The sequence below is a fragment of the Bombus bifarius genome, unplaced genomic scaffold (genome assembly GCF_011952205.1).
Source record: "Bombus bifarius isolate JDL3187 unplaced genomic scaffold, Bbif_JDL3187 scf7180000010252, whole genome shotgun sequence".
Lineage (NCBI taxonomy): Eukaryota > Metazoa > Arthropoda > Insecta > Hymenoptera > Apidae > Bombus > Bombus bifarius.
The window spans coordinates 1,403,298-1,428,982 of record NW_022885576.1 but is presented as its reverse complement, the minus strand read 5'-3'; the positions used below and the strand labels follow the sequence as shown (position 1 = coordinate 1,428,982).

The 25,685-nt window shown below is 33.1% G+C and overlaps 3 protein-coding genes and 1 non-coding gene across 7 annotated transcripts in view; 3 read left to right on the top strand and 1 right to left on the bottom strand.

Annotated features, from left to right (window-relative positions):
* The first annotated feature begins 1,764 nt into the window (after nt 1–1,764).
* Nucleotides 1,765–7,431, top strand: LOC117216205 (ATPase family AAA domain-containing protein 2-like). The gene is made up of 11 exons (XM_033462775.1): nt 1,765–2,290; nt 2,374–2,522; nt 2,725–2,994; nt 3,136–3,327; nt 3,960–4,141; nt 4,699–4,882; nt 5,235–5,420; nt 6,022–6,157; nt 6,283–6,381; nt 6,455–6,547; nt 6,721–7,431. Exons 1-11 carry the CDS (start codon nt 2,137–2,139, stop codon nt 7,029–7,031), a joined length of 1,956 nt encoding a protein of 651 aa, XP_033318666.1. The 5' UTR covers nt 1,765–2,136; the 3' UTR covers nt 7,032–7,431.
* A 5,096-nt stretch (nt 7,432–12,527) lies between these two features.
* LOC117216148 (collagen alpha-3(IX) chain-like) overlaps nt 12,528–25,685 on the top strand; it is a 30,640-nt gene continuing 17,482 nt past the window's right edge. For all 4 annotated transcript variants that reach the window (XM_033462663.1, XM_033462666.1, XM_033462664.1 and 1 more), the window contains exons 1-4: nt 12,528–12,691; nt 20,782–20,849; nt 22,104–22,323; nt 24,039–24,255. In XM_033462663.1, coding sequence (XP_033318554.1) covers nt 20,801–20,849; nt 22,104–22,323; nt 24,039–24,255 — 486 coding nt within the window. In that variant the 5' untranslated portion in view covers nt 12,528–12,691; nt 20,782–20,800. The remainder of the gene's footprint in view (nt 12,692–20,781; nt 20,850–22,103; nt 22,324–24,038; nt 24,256–25,685) is intronic.
* Nucleotides 14,625–18,603, bottom strand: LOC117216149 (bromodomain-containing protein DDB_G0280777-like). The gene is made up of 2 exons (XM_033462667.1): nt 18,171–18,603; nt 14,625–17,289 (listed from the first exon to the last, which is right to left on the bottom strand). The coding sequence occupies exon 2, from the start codon at nt 17,267–17,269 to the stop codon at nt 14,933–14,935; it is 2,337 nt and encodes a 778-aa protein (XP_033318558.1). The 5' UTR covers nt 17,270–17,289; nt 18,171–18,603; the 3' UTR covers nt 14,625–14,932.
* On the top strand, nt 20,459–20,531 carry Trnar-acg. Its single transcript has one exon. It is a non-coding gene; the product is annotated as a tRNA-Arg (tRNA).

Genomic DNA, 25,685 nt, shown 5'->3' with positions numbered 1-25,685 from the left:
TTTTGTATAAAATTAAACTGTACTAACAGTAAAGGAACTAATGTTTAAAAGTTCACTAAAATTTGTAGCAGTATTTCAAAAAATTTTAAAATATTTGTTAATGTCTTTGTTAAGATATCTTTTTATAACTGTACATGAAATACAAATGATTTTATAAGAATTCAAATGCAAATTAAGAAATCTTAGTTCACGTATTTCTGCACGATTTAGAATTTAATTTGAACTTTTAATAATTGGAATGCTTTTTAATTGAGTAATTTATTTAATTTTACATCAAGACACTTCACACGAAATTTAGTAAAATTGAGGATTTGAATATTGTACTTTCTCTTGCTCAGGTGTCTATCCTTTTATGATAAGGATAATCAACATTATATAAACTAATGCTACATTATGGAAATTGAATAAGTATTGGTATTGATGTTAGATAAAGAGAACTAAGTTAACAAAAATATTGTTACCATTATATGATATCATTTATAGCACTCATGATATATAGGAAGCAAGGAATTTAAAGTACTAAAAACAAGCTGTAATATTGCTTCTAGTTTCTAAAGCATTAACAAAAGTTCAGCGATATGAAATTTTGTTTGAAATTTGTATGTTAATGGTATAGTCTATATTCAGATATTTTTTATCAGCTCAATTTAATTCAGTAATATAGTATCCATAAACTTTTATTTAATTCAAGTATACCCATTAAATATCGCTGATATTTGCCAAAGAATTTGTATAATATCTCAATGATAAAGATTGAATTGTAAATCTTGATAAATAGCAAATGATACAGAAAAATCACATATACAATTAATACAGATTAAAAAAAGGACATTAATTGAATCATTGTGACTTTTCTGTTTCCATTGATATATTTTACATTCCACTTTATGATAAATAAATCCGAAACGTAATTATTCCAAGAATAATTTCTGGTGCTATTTTCTGATGTGCTATCATCTCTGTATTACCAAGAATAAGCAAAAGACAAAAAAAAACTGTGTAATTACATGTACATTGTATTAATCGAGAGGTTCCCGTAACCACTGCCGTTTGAACTAACTAATATAATTACTTTGCTAAAATATTCGGATAATGAAGATTGTAATGCTGCTATTTGCAAAGAACATATTGATCTACGAATTTAATGAAATTTTTATTGAATATGTATGTTCGTACAATATGACCTTTGGCAGACAGTAGTTTCAGACGTATGAAGCATATGTGTAGAAGGTATAGGAAACAAAACAAAAGAGCATACACTGCCTTATTTATTTTACAATACAGGTAATAAGTTTTATTGTCATTCATTGTAGCATAATAAATTGAAATTTCATAATTGTAATAATCTGCTTTGTTTTTAATTACCTTTTACTAAATTCCTGTTATTCCTTTATAAAAATGTATGATATCATTCCTTCATAAAATTTATTAACGAGTTAAAAATGTCTATGTACATATTAAAGATCTTAAGTTATGTTATAAAGTAGTATAAATATGAAATAAATATAGATTTTTAATATGCTTCAATTATTCATATTACTTACATATATCGAATAATTAAGTAACATCGTATAATAACGTTCACTTTATTGCTTAATGCATAATCTTTAATACGTGTCTTTACAACAGTAAAAATATAAAATAATAAAAAGTCAATGTAAGCTTCAAAACGAACATTATATTATATCTTTCCTTTTTAAAATTCACATATTAGAAAAATTCTATAGTATTATAATTAGAAATACGCTTTATTAGAGCCTTAACTTGAAACAGAATACAGTTTATCGTATCGAAAAAACTCGTAATGATAATATCTTATATATTACTTAGAACTACACGAACATTGCTTCAAAGCGTAACACGATTCGCATGTTTCGTTGGAATCGTATCGACGAAACGTCAAAAATAATGAAATTACATTGTGAAACCACTTGAATCAATCGTCAAACGCCGCAGAAAAATTCCAGTAAAATATCCAGCAATACACGATGCGCGTGTACGATCAACGATGCTAGTAGTCGAAGAGTATTTCATCGGGCGATGATTTAAGGAACGATTATATACAAAATAATTGAATGAAAATATGTTCGTCGGGTGTGCGAAATAAAAGATTCGAGGTCAATTTGATCGTGAAAGATGTCTTGCGCGAAGGATTTCTCTTGCATCGGAGGTCTGGAGAAGCAGATTCGTGTTGTAAAGGAAACGGTTCTATTTCCGCTCATGTACGGTGACATTTACGCGAAGTTCAACCTGAAACCACCGAGGGGTTTGCTTTTTTACGGGCCTCCCGGTAAAATAAAGCGTTCTACGGTTCGTAATGAAGCGGAACATTGTTGGAAACGAGATTCCCGATTGACATCCTCTGTTTCGCAGGAACAGGAAAAACACTGGTCGCCAGCGCCTTAGCCGCAGAGTGTAGTAATTCGGAACGAAAGGTTTCCTTTATATCTCGTAAGGGTTCCGATTGCCTTAGCAAATGGGTCGGCGAAAGCGAGAAAAAGCTCCAGAAGATTTTTTCACTGGTTAATATAGTGTTTTACTTAAATTAAAATTTCCTATCCATCGTACTTTTAATTTTTAAGATATGTATGTTGAAATACATATAACATATACCTGTTCTCGTTTCATTTGTAGACAATAAAGATTTTAAATTGCATTTGCAAATTAAAAGATATTTAGCAGCGGTTGATTTAAAAAGATCTGAAAACCATGTCGATCTTACAGGCTCAACAATCGAAGCCTTGCATAATCTTCTTTGACGAAGTTGACGGTTTAGCTCCAGTCAGATCTAGCCGCCAAGACTTTGTGCACGCCAGCATTGTTTCCACTCTCTTGGCCTTGATGGACGGCTTAGAGAACAATTCAGAGATCATAGTAATTGGAGCAACGAACAGAATCGATGCCATAGATCCAGCTTTAAGAAGACCTGGCCGATTCGACAGAGAGCTATACTTCCCGTTGCCATGTTATATGTCGAGGAAAGAAATACTCTCAGTACGTTTAATTATAAACTATTACGTAGTGTAATTAATTCATTCGCATTTCTTTGAAAGGGATTTTCAATCTAATGTGTACATCGTTCCTTTAATTTCTAAAACAAGTACATTAAAATAAAGAGACCATGTGTGATCATAGGTTTATATAAAAAGTTGGAAGCAAAAACCACCGCAAAAATTTTTAGCGTATCTGGCATCGAAAACGGTCGGATTTTGTGGAAGTGACTTGCAAGCTCTTTGCGCCGAAGCGGTAATGTGCTGTGTTCGGAGACTCTATCCGGAAATATACACTTCCACTGCGAAGTATCAGATTAATGAACGTCATCTTAAAGTAATGAAAAGAGAATTTCATAATAGATTTAAGATAAGAAAGATAGTTTTATTTAAAGCTAGTCAATTTCTGTAGAACAATTGATTCAGGGTTGATAATATTATCAGTGGATAATGTTAAGAAAAGTTGACGATCAATAGAAGTAGTTAAAAAGAAATTTCTATAATCGACAATGGCTACCGATAACTGAACAAATTTATAATTATTTATAATATTTATAATAGTTAAGATACCCGCTATTTTTTATAAAGTAAAGTTCAATCACATAATCCTAAATTACAAACTATATCCTGCACAAGCTATTCCCATTGACAAAAGATATTGCAGAGGGAGAAAGATTAAGAAACAATGAGTCAATCCTCCAGAAATCTAGATCGGGACACTTCTATTAGATTACGTTTACTACGCTACGTGGATCATAAAATAGCTACTTTATTTGCCAGCGGCGCATATTTAATCTGATTGATATTAAACTGATCGCTACATAGAAGCTATAACGTTTAATCGAATAATAAAACAAGGAATGTGATCGTTGCAAACAAAAATATATATTGCATTTTAAATTAATTTGAAAAAGATAAATCCTTCTTAAATAATTTATGAAGTTCTTTTCGTAATTGTCAACGTAATAGGTTGAGAAACAAGATTTTCTAAGGGCACAACAGAACATCTTGCCAGCATCGCATCGTGTTACAATCGCACCCGTGAAATCTTTGTCGTATAAAATCCAGCCATTGCTTCAAGAAAATTTGTCATGCATTCTGTCACAACTCGAAACTCTTTGTCCAACGGGAATGTTAATTTGCAATGATATGTAAGCATCGAATTACTGTTTGATTTGATAAGTAGCCTTGACAATTTGTACAAATCTTTCGCATTTTTTATCCATCTATACACAGGATGCATATATGTATAATATCTAGATTACAACATCCTTTATGGTTTTCAATAAGTAAAACGAATCCCTCACAGTAAGTTCTATCTTTTTAGTTGTGTCCATAAAAATGTAAATTTACATAGAAATTCGTAATCTACGATAGAAACTTAATTTATATTAAAAAATCAAAAGGGTACACGAAAATTGAGAAATGATAAAAAATTGAAAATTTGTATAATATCACTTCATAAATTTGATCGAATTAATCAAAGCACTGCGTAAATATTTTTTAAGCTTATATTCGGTCGAATGATATGATTTATGACGTTTTCCATATAATATTATAATTTTTACGATATTATTAAACTAGTTTAATCAAGCTACATTGAACTGTTAAATTTTCGACCACTATGAAAGTAGGGTTTGGTTATAGATAGATCGTAATGGTTCTCATAATATGAAAGGTAAAAAGCTTTAAAAGGCTGTTCTTACAGCACTGGTAGAGCTGTATCGAGGTCAAACAGCTGTCCGAGGATTTTATTGTGCGGTGATGACTCTCACACTCGTCATCTGGGACCAGCATTACTCCATACCTTGGAACATTTACCTTGTCATGTGTTAGACGTCACAACTTTGTTCGAGGAAACAGGAAGGGCTGCGGAGGAAGCTCTCATTCAAGTATCTATTATAAATATTATTAATACCAGAGTACAATATTAATTAAGGCTGATAAAGTGATAACTTAAAAATGAAATCTTGTAAAATATTATGTATTATATGTATAATCTTGTAAATAAGAAGATTAGAGAATAGGACATTTTTTTATGTATTCGATACAAGAAATGATGTTTTATAAAATTGATAAAAAATGACGTACAAAGATTGGAAAAAATGAATAAAAGATATCTCAAAGTTTTTTTATTTTTATACCCTGTATGAATTATTTTTTGTTTTACTGTTTCTAAAATGTTCAAATATTCGAATTATGTTTATGATTTAATTAATGGATATCTGGATAATTAAATGATAGAAAATGAAAATGGCTCGAAGAAGTTTACCATCGCTGCTCTACATTCCTGACATCTTAGCCTGGTGGGATCTAGTGGATGAAGCGGCACGCGTCGTTTTTACTTCTTTGATGCATGGCTTAGATCGATCGGTGCATATCTTAATCTTGATTACGGCCAATTGCTCACAAGCAGATTTACCAGCAGATGTAAGGGACACTATGATTAAAGTCGTGCTTTAATAGCACATAATATCGATTTAACAATAATAATGTTAATAAAAAGTTGCAAAATAATAATAGACTATGATTCCAGAAATCAATATTAAAATGTTACGAACTTTAAAAGGTATCTTTTTTAAAGTAATGATGATAACAATAACAACTCATTTCACACTTTTCGGTTTTTAAGAATAATAACACATTCTAGTAGTCGTAAGCGAAATTTACAACATAGTGGAATCGATATTATAAACAATTACGTATGTATTAATTTATTGTTAGATAAAAATTAACTAGCTCTATAAAAACAATTATTCTGAAGAGATCCACAATTTAATGATTTAATTAAATATTGTTTTCCCATAATGTAAGTATAAGTAGACCTGTAATAATATTTTGTTAAGAAAGATTAAGATGTACTGAACAGAGATTACAGATGTTAGAATATTTTTTGCGTTTCTGGAAAAAGACAAGCATGGACAGGAGTTGTTTTTGTTATAAGTCCTCCAACTGTATGTAATGATATATAAAAAAAGAATGAAAATAATGAAATATATCGTTTCTCATTTTCACTTTATTCAATTACTAGATTGTATCTTTATTCGATGAACATCAAAGCGAAATATTCGAAGTCATGCCCCCCGGAAAACAACAGCGAGAATCTTTTTTCAAGCAATTATTCGTTCACTCGGCGTGTGACCTTGAATCTAATCGTTCTTCACAAGGTATATATTATAATAATAAAATACCCTCATTTTAAATGTAAAAACGTAGAAAAGGAGTTTCTTCCATATTTTATGATATTTACTTTTTATGAAACCCAATTAATAAGTAGTAATTATTTAACTAGCGGAATTCGAACAAATTATGAATCCAAAAAAGATAAAAGAAGCAGGTAGGAAGCGAAAGCAGGCAGGACGTGCTGATTTCGCAGAAAATCTTTCGACGCGTAAGTGAAAGATCTTTTAATTTTTTCATTCAAAAAGTATCATAGAATATTAATAATATTGCGATAATGATAGAAGAGATGCCATTCTCACGGAGAAGTAAACTCAGAGTCCGCAACAAAATATGCGCCGTGCGATCAGCTCACGTGATGACCGATTCTAAATCAAGTAATAAAATTTATTTGCTTATTTTTATCATAACTCTTTAGTAAATCTTTAAATGACCTATATTTATATAACTATTTCGCTCAATCGCACTTTATAGAATATATCTGCAAATTTTGACTATTAAGCTAATACTAATATTCCTAGCTAAAAAAAGAACTTAATTTTCTATCCAGAAATTAACATTAAAAGAAAAAACAGCGCATCAGGCGAAGGACCACCGTCAAAACGTACAAGAAATTCTCCGTCCCATCTATCTGCTTCGAGCAACGAGAAACTGACCGAGTTTGAAATAGAGGAACTGCTTCGAACGATCGTCGGGGCGACGGAAACGTGGCCGTGCCACGAGCTCGAAAGTCTGTTCGCTTCCCTCGAATTAACTCTAGAAAAGAACGAGGAAGATTTATGCTCTGCAATTGAATGCCTCGAACGGTTTAAAGAATTCAGAAGGCTAAAAGTATACGTGAAGAAGGAACAAGAAGATTGAGTTATCGTTTTTTAATTTATTGAACTATATCGCATATGTATAATATCATAGGTACAAGCAATGTATCCTTTCACTGACTGATGTGTAACTTTCAGTCGTTCGCCACTGTGAATGTACGTCTAACGACCATCTGTTCAAACCTGGACATATGTCATCAAAGAGAGTTGACAGACGCATGATGTTGCGAATCAGTTATGTATTTTGTTAATAATATGTGATAGTTGATCATTATCATCGTTCGTGGTCGTATGTGTACATGTTACGTAATGTGCTACATGTATCTATATATGTTATTGGCCTCTTTCTTTAAATATCTTGTGACATAACGTTGCATTTCACATGTGTAATATACGCAAAGTTATATTAAGAACTAATTAAACATAGAAATTTTCTGTACTGCGAAAAGTATTTTTGTAGCTGTAACGTTTAAACTGCTACGCTGCTATATACAGGGTGGTTGGTAACTGGTGGTACAAGCGGAAAGGGGGTGATTCTACGCGAAAAAAGAAGTCGAAAATATAGAATAAAAATTTTTCGTTTGAGGCTTTGTTTTTGAGAAAATCGACTTTGAATTTTCGCTCGGTACGCGTGCACTTTATTACGTCTCGTTATAACGGATCTCACTGTAGATCGTTGTCTCGATGGAAAAATTAAAAAAAAAAAAGAAAAAAAAACCCTTTTTTTACGTGGGGAAATCCGGCGGATTTTTATCGGCTAAAACCCCACGGGCGGGCCTAGGTGTAGTCATCAACGAGTGAAACCGTATCTCCGGGGGTACTTCCCAAACACTCATAGAAAGCACAACAACATAGTAGGCAAGGGGGGGTCGGAAACCCACTTGCCCGTTGTATATACTTCTAAGATGATATTTGGTTTTCCACCTTGGCTTGCCCAGGAGTGGTCTCCAACTCGCGACATATTACTACCGCATACGCCCTTTACGAGCGTAGCTAACGAACCCGCCGAGTATTTACTAGTTGTTGACGCATTATGTTCATCAAGTTGTTCTTATACTCTGGTATAAGAAAACTCTGGTCTTCAGTGTTGCTACAACGAACACGTGTTTTACAGCTGATGACCCAAGATGGTCACCTAACCTCAAAATATAGAATAATAGAAAATATAGAATATATAGAATAGAAAATATAGAATAAAAATTTTTCGTTTGAGGCTTTGTTTTCGAGAAAATCGACTTTGAATTTTCGCTCGGTACGCCTGCGGTACGTTATAACGGATCTCACTGTAGATCGTTGTCTCGAGGGAAAAATTAAAAAAAAAAAAACCCCTTTTTTTACGTGGGGAAATCCGGCGGATTTTTATCGGCTAAAACCCCACGGGCGGGCCTAGGTGTAGTCAGCAACGAGTGAAACCGTATCTCCGGGGGTACTTCCCAAACACTCATAGAAAGCACAACAACATAGTAGGCAAGGGGAGTCGGGAAACCCACTTGCCCGTTGTATATACTTCTAAGATGATATTTGGTTTTCCACCTTGGCTTGCCCAGGAGTGGTCTCGAACTCGCGACATATTACTACCCCATACGCTCTTTACGAGCGTAGCTAGCGAACCCGCCGAGTATTTACTAGTTGTTGACGCATTATGTTCATCAAGTTGTCCTTATACTCTGGTATAAGAAAACTCTGGTCTTCAGTGTTGCTACAACGAACACGTGTTTTACAGCTGATGACCCAAGATGGTCACCTAAACCTCAAAATATAGAATAATAGAAAATATAGAATATATAAAATAGAAAATATAGAATAAAAATTTTTCGTTTGAGGCTTTGTTTTCGAGAAAATCGACTTTGAATTTTCGCTCGGTACGCCTGCGGTACGTTATAACGGATCTCACTGTAGATTTTCGACTTCTTTTTTCGAGGAGAATCACCCCCTTTCCGCTTGTACCACCAGTTACCAACCATCCTTTATATATTAGCTCCTTAAGTTAATTTTGTGGTAACATGACATTTCATTTGCAATTTGCTCAATTAATTAAGTAGCTATAAAATGGGATACCAGAGATTCACTTCATATTTTTCTCGTCGCTGTTTCTTCCACTAATAGTCTTCAATCTTCTGAAATTTAAAGAAATTTATGTTTTTCCGTCTGTAGGCAAAAACATTTCTGTTTCGAGTCAAATAGGTATTATTTGTTGTAGTTGAGTTTGTAAGTTCTTCTTCTGGGAAAAATTTTAGAGAAAATACACAAGTTAGAGAAGAGAAGATCCATCCAAAATTTCTCCAACGAACAACAATGCGTGTATGCTGCAACGATACAAGTTTAAGTCTACGGTTGGTACAGATATATAGCATCACGATAAATTTGGTTATAGCTTTGGTAAGAAATAAAGAATTAATAGTGAAGAACTGTTCTTCGATAATAATTTTGAAAATATAATAGAAATATCAACTGTTTAATCGAACTGCTCTAGATATCAAAAGACTTAAGGACGTTGATGTACGTATGTTGCGAATTCTCGACTAAAGAGCAACCGGTCAGGTCAAACCGATCGGTCGATATCGCGTACCTCGAATGAATTAACGCTCAAGGTGGAGGAAGTTTAATAGATCGAGTGTTAGAGTAATCCAACACTGTGTGGAACTTGTTGTATAAACGTAACGTGTGATGTGATGCACGGCGGTGGTAAGATCTTGTTAGAAGTGAAGTCTTTCAACCGTACGGTACGATGTCTGATGATCAACTGTCCTCCTACATTGCTGATTCTCTCTACCAGCCGTTGGGTTTCGTCTGTCCATCGTGCCTTTCCGCCTGGGTTTTTTTCCGGTGTTTTTTACCTGACCTCGGAATCATTAGGTTTACAGCTCGGGGAGGACACGCAATTCGGAATTTCCTACAGAAGGGAATGGGCCTGTCCGTGCCATAAACGGACGATGTTTGTTCGACCAATTGCGGGGAGACGTAATCGCGAGGAGAGACGTCAACGGGGGTCGTAAATCCCCGTTACGATTATAACAATCGACACCACGAGTTGATCGATCCCCCGATTTCCGTTGAGATAATAGGGGTGATTGAGGTTGTATAACCCTGTGATTCACAGAGTTATAAATTATATGCTTCCAACACTTAGATTACACTGACGTAGAGAAATAAATAATTAACAACTTGTCGCACGAAGCTAAGATAGATATGTGCGTTAGAGCAGGGCTCTTATAATGGAAATTAGTGTATTAGTGGACGTAGCACTATGAGATATTTAGGAGAGGAAATGTATGCTCGACAATCCCGAGACCGACTCTCGCGTTATGCTTAGACTGCCCCGCTGGGCATTAGCGTATACTTAGTAGTTGACTTTTCCAACGATGTAGAAGAAGTGAAGTTGAGTGACGATGCTGTGTCGGAGGAAAGCTAAGGATGGGTGTGTCTAGCGCACGGGACCATCGGATTTGTTGGTGCCGATGTTAGTTAAGAGAGTGAGGGAAACAGGTTTCGCTGTTAATTGGTTAACCGAAGGGTCTTAACCGCCCTCGAGAGAAAGTGGTTAGTGGGAGGAAGGTTGCAGCGCACGTGAGAAAACTAACTTTCCCTTGTCCCGCCGTGGTAGACAATAGTCTTTAGAAATTCTTCGGACACAGATGTTTGTTTGTTTTGAAGGACCTTAGCAGGCAAGTGACTCGGGTTTATGACGGGTGCTTAAGGATATTGAGGGTACGCCGTACGGAAAAGCGGACATCTGGTGTCCGTCTGGCCCGCGGTGTGTGACCTGGGCCAGGCAGAGAGGCCCGGCGTAACAGACGATCACTCAAAATTCCGAACAGTGTATGTGTTCAGATTACATGTGGTCCATCCGAAGAAATAAAAGAAAGAAGTATTAAAAGTTAAAAGTTGTACTGTTTGGAAGTGTACATGAAAGAGTTTAAGGATGATAGGGTAACGTAAAGAGTAAGTATGTCGGAGATGGAAGGACACCGGACCTTCCCCTGGAACTCCGGGAAATCCGTAAAATCGTAATTAAAGTTTACAGTTGTAATTAAACAATTTGCTAAGCTATAATATTTTGCCAAATGTCCTACTGGACAAATTGTAAAATTTAAATAAATAAATAAATAAAAAAATATTATCTGGAGATATCGGAACTTCCTGATTAGAAGCAAAAGGAGTTCAATTATTTGAGTTGTCACAACGACAATGAAAGAGCAGTGGTAAGATCGTTCGAGTGTGTTATTACAACAGTTTTGTTGCACAACAAAGAAAGTGTTCAAGTTTGTGCGGTTTGGTGTGAAGCCACTTTCTCCATTACGATGATGTCGCGTACAATGGAAAACATAGCGATAAAAATGAATGTCACAGGCTATCACGCGTGATATTTCATTCTATGCAAATCTTGTTTTAATATTACCATCCTCTAATAACATCAAATACGTTATTGTTTGTAATTAAATACAAACATACTATTCTTTGTAATCGCTACAAACAATAATTCTTCTACTTCTCATGTGATATTGAATAATAATACAATATTTAATTCCACTTACCTAACGCTATTAATTCTCTCAGTCTAAACAAAACGTCGTGTGATGAATTTTCTCAGCAAGCATTCTCAGCTTAAATATTACGCGTTCTATAAAATTATTTTTACATTTAATAATGATTTCACTGTATGTTTAGTGGTTTTTTGTAATTCTTTTGTAAAAGCATAATTGAAAGTATTGTATAGATACATATGAGTAGATACACATTACACGTAATGAAGGTTCCAACGCTTGAGAAACAGCACTATGCTTTTAGCTTTTATTATTGATCATTCCTTTTGAGGGGATGCAATGAAAAATTATCTATGAATGAAAGACTTTACTGTTGTGTATGTTTCTTGACGCATAGTTCACAGTCATTAATTTTTCCCTCGTAATTGAATCATTATTAGATTAACTTTTGTTTAATTTCTTTCTAAGCGTTCAATGAAGACGTATGTGATATAGAGCTGTTTATGACTTTCTACGTTTTATTTTAGAAGCATATTATGGTATCATTACCGACTTCAGTGGCAAAAGTTATGGAAAAATTGAACTTAACAATAACCATATTGATAACTTTTCATGTTATATGCATTTAGTATATTTTCGCATTTTGAAATTTCCTATAAATAAATGAACATCCGCACCTAATTATGAGTGTATTTACTCTCTTAAATTCAACCTTTTCTGACATCTCTTTCATAAAAAAATTCTATATCTTTTGCTGAACTCGTTTCCGATGATCTTATTTACTTAACGCTTATAGTGAACCTGATCAAGTCAAAAGCGCCAATACATACATATGGCAGCTTGTTACAAACGGTCGAAGTGAACGCGATCGCAGCCGGCGACAGAGCATGCAGGCTCCTTTCTCTGCGCGCACGACATGCTAATTCACGAACAACTGTAATTGTCTCTTCTCCCCGATGACGGAAGATGGAAAGCAAGATTGAATCTCCTTGAAGAGAGGTGGAGAGATGCAAGCCATGCTGTTCTCCAGGGCTTATCAGTTGGTGCCGGGCAGCCGTGCAATGCGTTGCCTCGTCTTGTAATTTAATTGTGCTTTCGATATTACGCGTGACACACATCGAACCCTTTACGGAATATATATGCCGGTCCATTGACTTCCGCTAACCAAGCAGCAACTATCGGAAGCCGTAGCGCTCTTACATCCAGCCAAAGACTTCAGGTACGAGGCGCTCCAACGCGACCAAAAGTTTCTTCAGAACAAGCCGGTAGCATGTAGACTCTCGCACATGCTAAAATTTTGTCAAACTATCCGTATCGAGAGGTTGTGCGACCACGTGTAATTCGAATTTGTTGATACAGTTTCGAGATCTTTTTATTTGATAGTATTTTACCAACAAATTTTTAGTTTGTGATTTGTCTTTAACCTTTTCATGCTGGATATTGCACATAGGCAACATTGTATTAATAAAGAAGTAATGTTGGTTTTTGATTGTATTAAGAAACCTGTTTCGGATGAATAGAATAGTTTGCGGTAAAATCATGTTAGAAAGATGATGTTCCGCATTTATAAAACACTTGGTTCTCTTCAAAAGCTAAAAGTCAGTTTAAATAGAGCAATTTTAATAGTTAGATATGAAAGACAACAGAATCTGTTTTTCATCAGTTACATTATATGAATTTAAGAAAAGTGCAGATAGGATTAATTGCATTTTTCCTCATTTTCTAATGAATTTAGATAAATAAATCTATTTTAGGTAAATTGGAAGAAATTATTTAACACTTTTTAAATGAAAATAAGTGCCATCGTTTGTAGTCCCCCATTTTCGATCCTACAGGACACTTTTCTATAGATCTTGATATATCCAGGTTTTATAAAATACTGTTTTAGGTATGTATATAAAATATTTCAGAATGTCGATACGCCTAAGTTTTAAAGAATGTTTTTTTAATCCAGTTGTGCTTGACCTTTTTTTTCATTATTTTTCGAACTGGTGCCATTTTCCTTTATTTTAAAATCTAAATTGAATGTGTGGCTTAAAATTTTGTACTGTTGTTATTAAAAAATGGTCATCAATTCTAAAAATTATCGTGTAATATTGCAAAATATACAAAGATTATAAAGTCGATATAAACGATATAAAATAACATTTCTAAATTCAAACATATAAAATGGTCTTCCAATCGTCCTTTTCGAAAGTCCATTTGTAAACATATCTGAGTTAGATATATTAAGAATACTTAATGACCTTCAATTTGTTGCCATATTTCAGTTTTTTCTGAAGTACATATAGTTTTTTCATTTATATTTTTGTACTTTTTATTATTTACGTATATTACTTTACTTGCCGAAAAAATCAAGAGGTTTGATGGAAATCTAAGTTCCTTAACTATCATTGTAATCCAATATCCTTGCTAGTGCTCAATCGTTGTGTAGGTATTTAATTTACATTCCTCCTCTATCGTATCGCAAGTGATAAATGGAGCATTTCTATCTTTAAATCCTAAATCAGTATCTCCATTGTGCTGTAGCAAGTGATAATTCTTTTCGTTGATCGTAAACGACAATATCCTTGTCGATAAATTTTAACTGGAACTTTCAACAGCATATTTGTTTCAAAGGACGAATAATTTCTGTGCTCTTTTAATTTCAATAATATCGATTGTAATAATTTTTACTATATTTTTGTTTAGATTCTATGGAGCACATTTTTTTTATAACTTTCTAAAGTGTATCTATCGTGATGTGATAGAAAAAAAACTCAGATTGTGTTTCTCCATTTTGAAAAACATTTATTAAAAAAAGATATAAAATTCTTAAATTACTATACGTATGTATGTATTATTATAGCTCTGTACAGCAGAATATAACTTTGTTCAATGTAAATAATCTAGTACAAAATAACAAAACATGAAAATTAGGTGGATATTACAAGTAATAAGTAATAATACTGATACAAAGCACATACTTTGAACATTGAGGCAAATATCTTATGAAATATTTTAACAAATTTCGTCTCATCGTTACTAAGCGCCTATATATAAACATAAAGAAACATATATAATACACTAAATTCAATGTCAAGATACGTATAACACAAACATAAGTAGCTTTTGGAACATTTTGGCAGCGATAATATTAAGTAGCATTTAAGTGCAGTTCCCGTTCATTTAATTCGAACATAGTACATATTGAACTTGTGTTTGATCAGTACATATATATATTTTAATATACATGTATATGTACTTTATGAAATATAAAGAACATAATATAACGAAAGATAACGTTACACGTAATGAAAGTTGAATAGTTTCCTATATTAAAGGTACTTCAGTATATTCATTTCGTAATATATGTATTACATATTCTGAGGACGTATCCACCATTGGAATAGTTGCTCGCAGTTCGACACCATTCTCATAAAGCTATGCTTGCTATCTACCGATCCAATAGTTTCTATTGCTATTCATCGGTACCATTGACTAGATCTATTACGATCGGTCCTTTACTCCTACTTTCCATATCCCCGGGACAAGGCACAAGAAAATGGCTAACAGATTCTTCTACGCTTTGCGTATTGTTATTTATTTCGAATTTTCCCTTATGATGATTAATATTATGCTGTCGTGTCATCTTAGATGATATATTGATATTCTCATTACATGTCATTAAATTTTCCTTTACACTATCAGATCCACATATTGCTGCTATGTTATTATAACTTTGCATTTTCGCAATGTGCTCCTTCATATGAGAAATGTATTTTTCTTTGGTTGAATTTCTACAGTCGAAATCCAATTCAGTTATTATTTTCTTCATTTTTTTGATACACTCATCATTCGTTTCGCAACATTTGGTATTAGATTTCGATTTTTTTCCTGTGTAGTCGATTACTTTCTCTAGCAAGTGCCATCCTTCTCCTTCCAGTCTCTTCATATCTCTAATGGCGACATGTAGTAACATCTCTCGCTCGAACCGAGTTGGTGACTCGTGATTGACATCCGCAGTGCTATGTCCCCGAACGATTCGCAACACTTCTTGCACATCATCATCGGAATTATCTTTCGCGTTGTGAGTAAGAGTTTTCACAATTTGTTGTTGCTCTTGACCTTGCTGTAGTTGCTCCTGATGTTTGACTTGCAATTGCTGTTCTTGTTGCAGTTGCAACTGTTGATCCGGTTGTAATTCCTGTTCTTGCTGCAGTTGCAACTGTTGGTCCGGTTGTAATTGCTGTTCTTTCTGAAGTTTCAACTGCTGCATCCCATCGTTGGAATTATCTTCGGTGGGGAGAGAGGAAATTTCCGTAATTTCTTGTTGCTGTTGATCTTGGTGTGGTTGTTCCTGATGCTCTACTTGTAATCGTTGTTTTTGTCGCAATTGCAGTTGTTGATCTGGTTGTAATTGTTGCTGCTGCTTTTGCCGCAGTTGCTGTTCTTTTGGTTTTATTGATGCTGATTGTATCATAAGTTTAATAGGTGTACTAGGAACACTTGCATTTGGCACGATTATTGGCACGATTACCGGTAGTATTGCCTGTATCACATTAGAGTCATCCTGTAATTTTCTCAGTATATAGTTTTCTGTATTGTTTATAATAAAATCTTTCTGGACCGGATTTGTATTAATATTTGTTGTTTCCTCATTTTCGTCAATGTTTTCTGAATTAATTTGCATGGTATTCCTTGATCGAGTATTTGTATTCTTTGTTGAAGATGTAACACTATCATTTTTTTTGTTGTAGCTCGACATTGAATTTGATGTTATAGCGAACTGCGACATATTACACGTTTCGTCGAATATTAAAGCATCATCTGAATGCGTCGAAGAGAGTTCCTCCGAATTACCATTTTTAACATGATCTTGTTCACGTAAATTGCACTTTTCGGTCACAAATGACAAATTTAATTCAAGAGATGAGTTTGGTGTAACACAAAGAGTGGCGCCACATTTTTCATTTGCGGATATATCGCGTGACTCCTTCAACCTGTGCGAAGAGTTAGTTTCCTCCTGCGTTATAATTTTCTCACGAACCGCCTGTGTACTTGCTACAATGTTGCTAGCCAAATATCGATTCGAGCATTGTACCGTGTGCACAGACGGGTTAAAACATTGGCAAGGACTATTACCGAACAAACGAGGATCGATACGAGAAGCAACACTTTCATACATATTCATGTCTGCAATTAATTCAGTGTCACGATTCGATTCGGTTTGAGTCCACATGTCGACGTTATCTTTCTTTAAGTATTTTCTATTCACTGATATTTTAGCGATGATTTCCTCTCCTATTTTCAAGGTTAAACGTAATTTTTTGTGTTCTTTTGTTGCAAAATTTTTACTAGCCTTGATTACTGAATGGTTTAAAGATTTTGGAAAATTTTTGCAGATTTCGATTTCCTTCTCCGTACATTGTGTTTCTTTCACAGTCATGTTACCAAGTTCTTCATTTGTCTGATGTTTTAACAAATTATGCTTATCTAAGTCAATTTTACACTTAAAACACTTTCCACATAGATTACATGTGTTCCCCAGGATAATAACGGAACAATCACGCAATGTTACACCACTGGGAATATTAATCTTTTTAGCTTTACGATCACTGTTTGACATTCTATACTTGTACTGAAATCTTTTCATTTGAAGACCAATACAACGAAAGAAATCCTCTTTGCTGCTTATTTTGGACACGTCAAAAGTGTGTGATTGAAAACAATTTTTTTCACCATGCCTGAGTGTCCTCAGTGAGTATCTGCCTGGATCTCCAATAGCGTTGTAGTCCCGTTGTATATGTGGCGCCATCTTCTAAAAGTAACGCATTTCTGGACAACATAAAATGATGAGACTGATTATTTTTTACATTGGAAATTAATAACAACATAGTACCGTGATAAATTTTATATAAAAGTAGTATGGTAGTATTTTGACAACTATTATTCGATGTAAAAAATGTATGAATAATAGTCACAAATATTTACCATAGACGTTTAGTCCGTATAGGGTGTCATAAGTTTACATACGTATAAAGTTAATTCATTCAGTTTATAGATGAAAATAACATTTTGAAATGTATTTGATCAAAATGTAATAAATACGCGAGTTGTAACGATAGGAATGGATTTAATGTTAATATATATTTAATACATTATTATTTATTACTAATATAAGTTTATAATATGAATTTAATTTATGAGATACTTTCTCTTTAGTGTTGCCTCCTCATTACGGTTATTTTTTAAAATAAATTGATATAATATATCTGTTCTATAGAAAAATTTGTACAGATGCTCATCAAATTTTGCATAAGGCATTATCGAATGTATACGTAAACAAATGCTGGATTTATCGTGAAAAAGAGGAAACAAAAATGTCCATTATGATTTTTAAAATATTCTTATTATTGATAGAAATACTTCTTCCTACAGATACTTTCTAGAAATACATCAAATGGGGATAAAACTACAAAAATATAAAATACCTTATAAAATATTATAAATTAAAATAGTAAACTTATTTTATTGCTCCCGTTAATTACTTATTTTGTAAAAACAGGAAAAAAGGAATTTACATCTTTTGCAAATTAAATAGTTTATTTTATTTTTAATTAAATAAATGAGTAACATTTATCTTTTATTTTCTACTGTTATACGTATATAATAAATACTTCAAAATATTAAATATTCTGTAAAAATTCAGTACTTACAAGAACAAATATTGGTTAGAATATACAAGTCTTCATACAGATAGAGATTTTTCTCCTTCATCATATCACATTGTTGGGAAAGAATTAAAACCTTCATCCCAAAAAGTATTGAGAAACTCTATGAATTTTACGATATAGGTATACATCGCGTAAAAGAAAAATTGCATGAAATGGCGCAATTCCAATGTTGCCGAATGTAAACACTATCCCCATTGCTATGACTATAAGACTGATATTTCGGCCATAATTACAAAGATAATTGGTTCCGGCTAATTGATAAAAATATAAAAACGCATCTACAAATTTTTCTCCTTCAATTCAATTCAACGCAACACAGAAAACTGAAACTTTGGTAGACCCAACATAGCAGCGTGGCAACGTCACGTAGTCATAGTCAAGTAATCCGATAAGACCCAAGAGGTTCAACCAATAGGAAGCAAGGTTGTATATAACACAACCAATCCCCGTCCTTATTTTATTCTGTGTTGCCTTCACGTATACTATGCTGTAGCTGACTAATGCTGCATATATGTATGTATTCATCTTGCTGTTGCCGGTAACGAAAAAGAATTTTCGACACAGTATTGTTATTGTTTAACCAGAGACAAGACGAATGTATAGTGTATAAGAATAAAAAAAAAGTAAATTCAGAAGAATATTCTTTACATTTACGTATCTTCATTATTATGTGCTTCTTTACTTATGCACCATTCGGAACATAAAATTAGATGTTCATGCCAACTAAAGTTCTATTTATAAAGGAAAGAAATAAAGCTTTTATTGAGATATATTCAGACTATACGAATTTATTCATGTTATTTTCTGACTTATACCTAAAAATATTTAATGTCTTTAATTATTGAAGAGAATAATTCCCTAAAAGCAAAAGTAAAAGAAAATTTTAATACTGTAAAAATTTATATTTTACATTTGAAAATGTGTTTATAATTGTTATGATATACATATATTTAATATTGTATAAGTTGTAAAACATTATAAATATATTATAAACATATTTTGTTTTTACACATCCATATTCTAATAAATTTATCTCTATTGTATTCTCAAATACTATAAGAAAATATGTATATGGATACATAATACATATTATGTGTATATATATATGTATATATATTTGTATATATATATATGTATATATATATATGTTCAGGCAGATTATACTGTGAGAAATTATCAAGTTGTATCAACTTACATGAAGATAATCATGGACGCACTGTACCAGACTAAACATGCCTTACCAAAAACATATATACGCATAATACACAGGAGTTCATTTAAATTTATTCACAAAATCATAAGTCAAGAATATTAAATCAAACATTATTATGACATTAAATGTAAATATTTGGTTGTATAATAAAGTAATTATCAATTTTTTGTGCGTTTGTTTATTAAGAACAGATAAAACAATAATAAATTATACTACTATAAATAAATAAATTGTACCAAGAAATTTAATTTTAATGAAAAGCCAAAATATCAAATTGCTGATTATTTGTTTTGAAGATTATTATTTTTTTTAATTTTTTATGAGAAAGAAACATGAAATAAAATTAAAATATGTACAGTACTCCCACATATGTGTGTATTACACTCGGTAAAACTCTCTCGTTCGGCATCCGGTCGTCATTCGGTCGTCATTCCCACCATAGGGGGAATTCTCCGCAAGGGGCCCTACTATTCCCTTTGTTTCATATACCGTGAAGTTTGACGACTTATGATGAGTAGTGTAATTTTATCCGAATACGCATGAGATACTGATGAAACTTTTGCGCTTTTAATTTTTTTAAATCAGACTTTCATGTATTGCGAAACTTTTTTGGTTAAAATAAGACCAAACACGATATGGTTTAAATAACTTTTACATAGATATTTAATAGACGAAAGAGTATAAGTTTATGTCATTAAATAAGTAAACATGCTACAAATTATATCGTGATTGATCTTATTTTAATTTGAAAAACTTTACAATTACTTTGGTAAAAGTGTTTAACAAAAATTAAAAATAAAAAAGTTTTATCGTTGCATTAGTATTGTCTCACTGGTATATCCCCTTTTATCAAAATGATTTTCGAACCTTTCTCTTTCATTCGTGTCTTTTTTCTACGTACGGTGAAACGGTGGGCCGTATTTATTTTTAGCATCAATTCTTCTTTCGATGAATGCCTTGATTAGATCCTACGTGAGAATTTCTTATAAATGTATTTTCACAAATTTTAGTTTATTATTATGTGTAAATAAAAAAGAGAAAAGTTTATAACTACTAAGGTCCTGTGGCGCAACGGATAACGCGTCTGACTACGGATCAGAAGATTCCAGGTTCGAATCCTGGCAGGATCGAACTACTTTTTTTCTATAAAATTGTGTTATTAATAATAATATATGTGTATCTATAGAACATTTTACGTCTTGATCCATTTATATTTTATAATAATATGTAGAGGTATAACTTATTTATGCTGTTATTTTTGTTTTAACCGTATAAAAATAGAACACAGATAAATACTACCTCTATCTATTGTTCGTGTTATATTGTTGTTATAGAATTTGTTATTTATAAACTATGTATATTTACTACTTATTATTATAGGATCAACTTGGATCTGCGGATGTACTTCTCAATATGGATATTCGTGCTTGTGCAATTCACACGTACGAGTAAGTTTGAAAATATAATTAATATTTAAATATAATTTATGTCACTAATAAAGTTTATAGTTGTAAACCTTTTGTTATGTTAACTACATAAAAGGGACTAACATTTACACTATATATATGATATATATGTATATGGATATGTATATTTTTCATCAACATTCATATTTTGTTTTCTTCGATTGATTTTCAATACACTGAATTACAAAATTGCTGTTCTATAAAAAACAGAAAGAGGAAATGTTACTTGTCACGTCTTTCCCCTATAGTCTTCAGAAACACTATATGTCTCGTTGAAAGCATTTCCTTTATTTGTCTAAAACAGCGATGAGTTGCTTGTGGTTAGAGGTTCATAAAATGAAGCACATACAAAATTCTATTTCATAAGATAATATCTATTACTCGCCTATTATCTTTATATTTAACTTATTATTATGTCGCATGAGCGTTACCGGTCATCTCAAGGTGTGTTTCAGATCTCAATTTTGTCAGCACGTTTGGGTCATTTTGAGCAAAAAGTGCTATACTAACGTGCCTGTCATCAACATGTTGGCAAAGTTTGTCGGTTGAGCTCTGAAACACCCTGTATACATACTTAGGTATGTATGCAAATTGTTGTATTGTATTTTAACAATGCTTATATTGTCGTGAGAATAATACCATCAGGAACGTCTGATCAGAATAATTCAAGTAGAAACTTATTGGGTTGTGTAACAATAGGGCATCATTTCTTCCTAACGATGTCACCTCACACTATCAATATGCGAACATATGTGTACTTCTCTCACACACTTTATTGCGCTTCTGTGTGTTTTAACTATCGCTTTTCGCTTTATCAACTGTTTCTAAAGTAATTGTAATAATAGGTATCAACTTTATCCGATAAAAATAATCTTGCTCACGTATAATGTATGTAATTACAGAATCAGATCACTTTTAGATCCAATCGTATTTTTCTATTCTTAATAAATTTCGTATGTTTGAGAAAGTATAAAAGAATCGTCTCTTCCGTTTTAAGTATACCAAAATTTTTTCCAAGACATTAACAACCTGTATTGCTCTATCATAAGATAATATTATAATGTTTTTCTTTGTGATCTCCATATATTATTTATCTAAAAATATATTTACTTGAAACGATAGGAAGTTACAAAAAAGTATTATGGGAAGAAAATAGTTATGGTTTTAAAAGGAAGATACAAATAATAAAATATTATTAAATATTTTGCAAGGTTCTAATATTTTGGACATTCGTAGAATACACATCTGGCGAGGAAACAATCTTAAATTCTCCTCGTGGACCATGCGAGGGATACAAACAGGGCGAGGACGATCTTCAAACATTCGACTTCATCAGCAAGTTGAAACTAGATCTTTTGGAGGCACATTACACTGGCGTGACGCGAGTCAGAGGTAGCAATCGTATGCAAATCGCCTACAGATTGGAAAAAGATACAGACATCACTCAACCAACCAAGTAAGTTTTATCAACCTATTTGCCAACGACGTTTAACACTAACCTTACGAAGCCCGGTCAAATGACCAGTTTCAAAATTTAATTAAAAATTGTACATTCATTGTTATTTTTTTTTTTTGTTTATCTAATTTTATTTAAATTCTTATATTATCTGATTAATCAATTTCTCAATATTTTTTTCCTTCTTCTATTACTGAGAAAAATTTATCGCCTGACCTGTTTATTGTGACCTGTGTCACTGTACACACGGTCGACAAATTTACATCTTTTTCTAAAGTTCTCTACGTGGGACCTTAAGTCGAGTAAGATCTAATCAACTACAGTTGCGTACATCTGTCGTAACGCCTAAACACAACGGAGTCTTAACGAAGGCTCTCAAGATATACTTCTTAAGAATATACTCCCTTCATAATAAGTTCTCTATAGCTAAACGAAATCTAAATGCAGTATCATTTGAGAGTCACAAAGTACAGATCGAAGCCAACGAGAAATCAAATACGTCAAGGAATGAACAAATCTTGTAATATTCAGTACATTGGTATTTTATACGTTTTGTATTTTGTTTTATCCCTGAATATGTCCACACGTTCAATGAGAAAGTTATTAAAAAACATACAAAACAGGTCACTTGACCGGTAGACAAATTTACATCTTTTTCTAAAGTTCTCTACGTGGGACCTTAAGTCGAGTAAGATCTAATCAGCTACAGTTGCGTACATCTGTAGTAACGCCTAAACACAACGGAGTCTTAACGAAGGCTCTCAAGATATACTTCTTAAGAATATACTCCCTTCATAATAAGTTCTCTATAGCTAAACGAAATCTAAATGCAGTATCATTTGAGAGCCACAAAGTACAGATCGAAGCCAACGAGGAATCAAATACGTCAAGGAATGAACAAATCTCGTAATATTCAGTACATTGGTATTTTATACATTTTGTATTTTGTTTTATCCCTGAATATGTCCATACGTTCAATGAGAAAGTTATTAAAAAACATACAAAACAGGTCACTTGACCGGTAGACAAATTTACATCTTTTTCTAAAGTTCTCTACGTGGGACCTTAAGTCGAGTAAGATCTAATCAGCTACAGTTGCGTACATCTGTAGTAACGCCTAAACACAACGGAGTCTTAACGAAGGCTCTCAAGATATACTTCTTAAGAATATACTCCCTTCATAATAAGTTCTCTATAGCTAAACGAAATCTAAATGCAGTATCATTTGAGAGCCACAAAGTACAGATCGAAGCCAACGAGGAATCAAATACGTCAAGGAATGAATAAATCTCGTAATATTCAGTACATTGGTATTTTATACATTTTGTATTTTGTTTTATTCCTGAATATGTCCATGTTCTGTTCAGTTCACGTTCAGTGAGAAAGATATTGAAAAACATACAAAATATAGGTGAAGAATGTTCAGACGAACGAAGTTCTAAGTCTGAAAATGAGCAACTTCAAAGTAAGGATGATTTGTTCGATTGATTATTTTATTATTATTTAAAAGTTACGTTGTGTATTATTTCCTACAATAAATTGACAATTTTTTTTTTGAAAAAATGTCTGTTTCTTGACAACGTCAAATGACCGGTTGCGATAAGAATAGATATATGCGAAGTGCCGGTACGGTTAGTGTTAAAATTTACAAAACTGACCAATTCGATGGTTACGTATACTGACATACAAAGCCCCTTTTTTATATTGTTTGTCAGAGTTATACTCCCAAACGGATTGCCAGAGGAATTCAGCACGGCTTGCACATTTAGGGCCAGAAAACTGCCAAAGTATACTTGGCACATTATCAGAATCGTCGACATGGAAAACGAGCCCCAGTTTTTAATCGCAATGAACCCAAAAATTCAGACTTTGGATTTATCCGTGAGGAACCAGACAGGGGAACTGGAAACGGTGTCGTTTCCGGCCGATCGTGTGAGTAAAATTTTTACAACATTGTTAGAGATAATGTTATTAATTAGTGTCGATTAGCTTGATTTTTACTATTTATTTTCTTTATTCTTTTAGATTTTGATAATGACATTCTATTAGATTTTAATAATGATATTAATTGGTGTTAATTAGGTTCATTTGTGTAAGTAGAAAAGTTTCTTAGATTAGTATTTAAAGTAGAGCGAAATATCGGTCAAACGCAAGCCAAGTGCATTTCCAGTAATCAATTCGATGGCTGTCACATCAAGCCATGTTTAATGCAGTCGCCTCTTAAAAATGTCATCGTGGATCGCGTGATGATTAAAACGGGCCACGAGTGACGAGCATGACCGCGGATATTTCAAACAACGATCTCGCGGCATTCTCATGTAAAAACTCAAGCCTCCTGTCAAATATCAATCGAGAAACTGCGTTGGCGCATGAATCAGATCTTGACGTCGGAAATCGTGTCACGGGTCATTGCATAAGCCTCGTGCGAAATAGTTTAGAGGTTTTTCAGGGAGACCTGACGCAAAAGAACGCGTTCGGGATCCGTATAGTATTAAAAATACTGATGAGAATACCATTCGTCGTGTCATTTATAACGCTTCAAAGAAATGTTAAGCGTCGCGTTCTTAATGAACTGAAGATGTTCTGAATGCAGCAGCAGAAAATTGCATCCTGATTGCTCAAGATTATCTATTTAATAAGAAAAGAATTCTGTTTAAAAACACCTCGTTGAATATCTTGGAAATTAATAGAATTTTCCCGCGGAGAAAAGAATTGAGAGATTCACGAGAAAAATAATTCTTGTCAAATTTTTGACTTTTTACACAATAATGTATGCTATTCGTCAGAAGCGAAATTTACAACATAATGGAATCGATATTATGATAAATTGACTTATCATTGATAGATAATAAATGATAAATTGATAAAAATTAAACGGTTCAACGAAAACGTTTAAAATTAAAATAATTAAAGATAGTTCTTTCTGTCTAATTGATATAATTAAAGATACATTTACAGTTTGTTCGCTATATTTCGTAATATAGTGAGTAAGTTAGAAAAGATTGGAATGCGCCGAATAGAAATTAAAAATACTAAGGTATCCTTTCTGTTACGACCGTTCGCGGAGAGACGCGGTCGCGAGGAAAACGCGTCAGCGAGAGGCGTAAATTTTCGCTACGATTCGGTGAATCGACGCCGCGAAGTAGTCGTTCCCCTGTTTCGGTTAAGATAACAGAGGTGGTTGATTGAATATGACACAGTAGTAAGTTATATTTCACCGTTTATTCCACAACTTATAACGAGGATAGTTACACTGGTGCGTATGTACGAGATGAGTGAGTGACTGATCTGCGGGTGTGTATACCCGCTCGAAGGACGTTGACCGTTCGAAGGATGTAAAATCAGTACTGTCTTGGGAGACG

Excerpts from the sequence above, each read along its gene's own strand:
- LOC117216205 (XM_033462775.1), top strand. The coding sequence starts at position 2,137 with ATGTCTTGCGCGAAGGATTTCTCTTGCATCGGAGGTCTGGAGAAGCAG. Across the intron at positions 2,995-3,135 it reads CGAGGAAAGAAATACTCTCA|GTTTATATAAAAAGTTGGAA; the intron begins GTACGTTTAATT and ends GTGTGATCATAG. Across the intron at positions 3,328-3,959 it reads TTAATGAACGTCATCTTAAA|GTTGAGAAACAAGATTTTCT; the intron begins GTAATGAAAAGA and ends TCAACGTAATAG.
- LOC117216149 (XM_033462667.1), bottom strand. The coding sequence starts at position 17,269 with ATGGCGCCACATATACAACGGGACTACAACGCTATTGGAGATCCAGGC.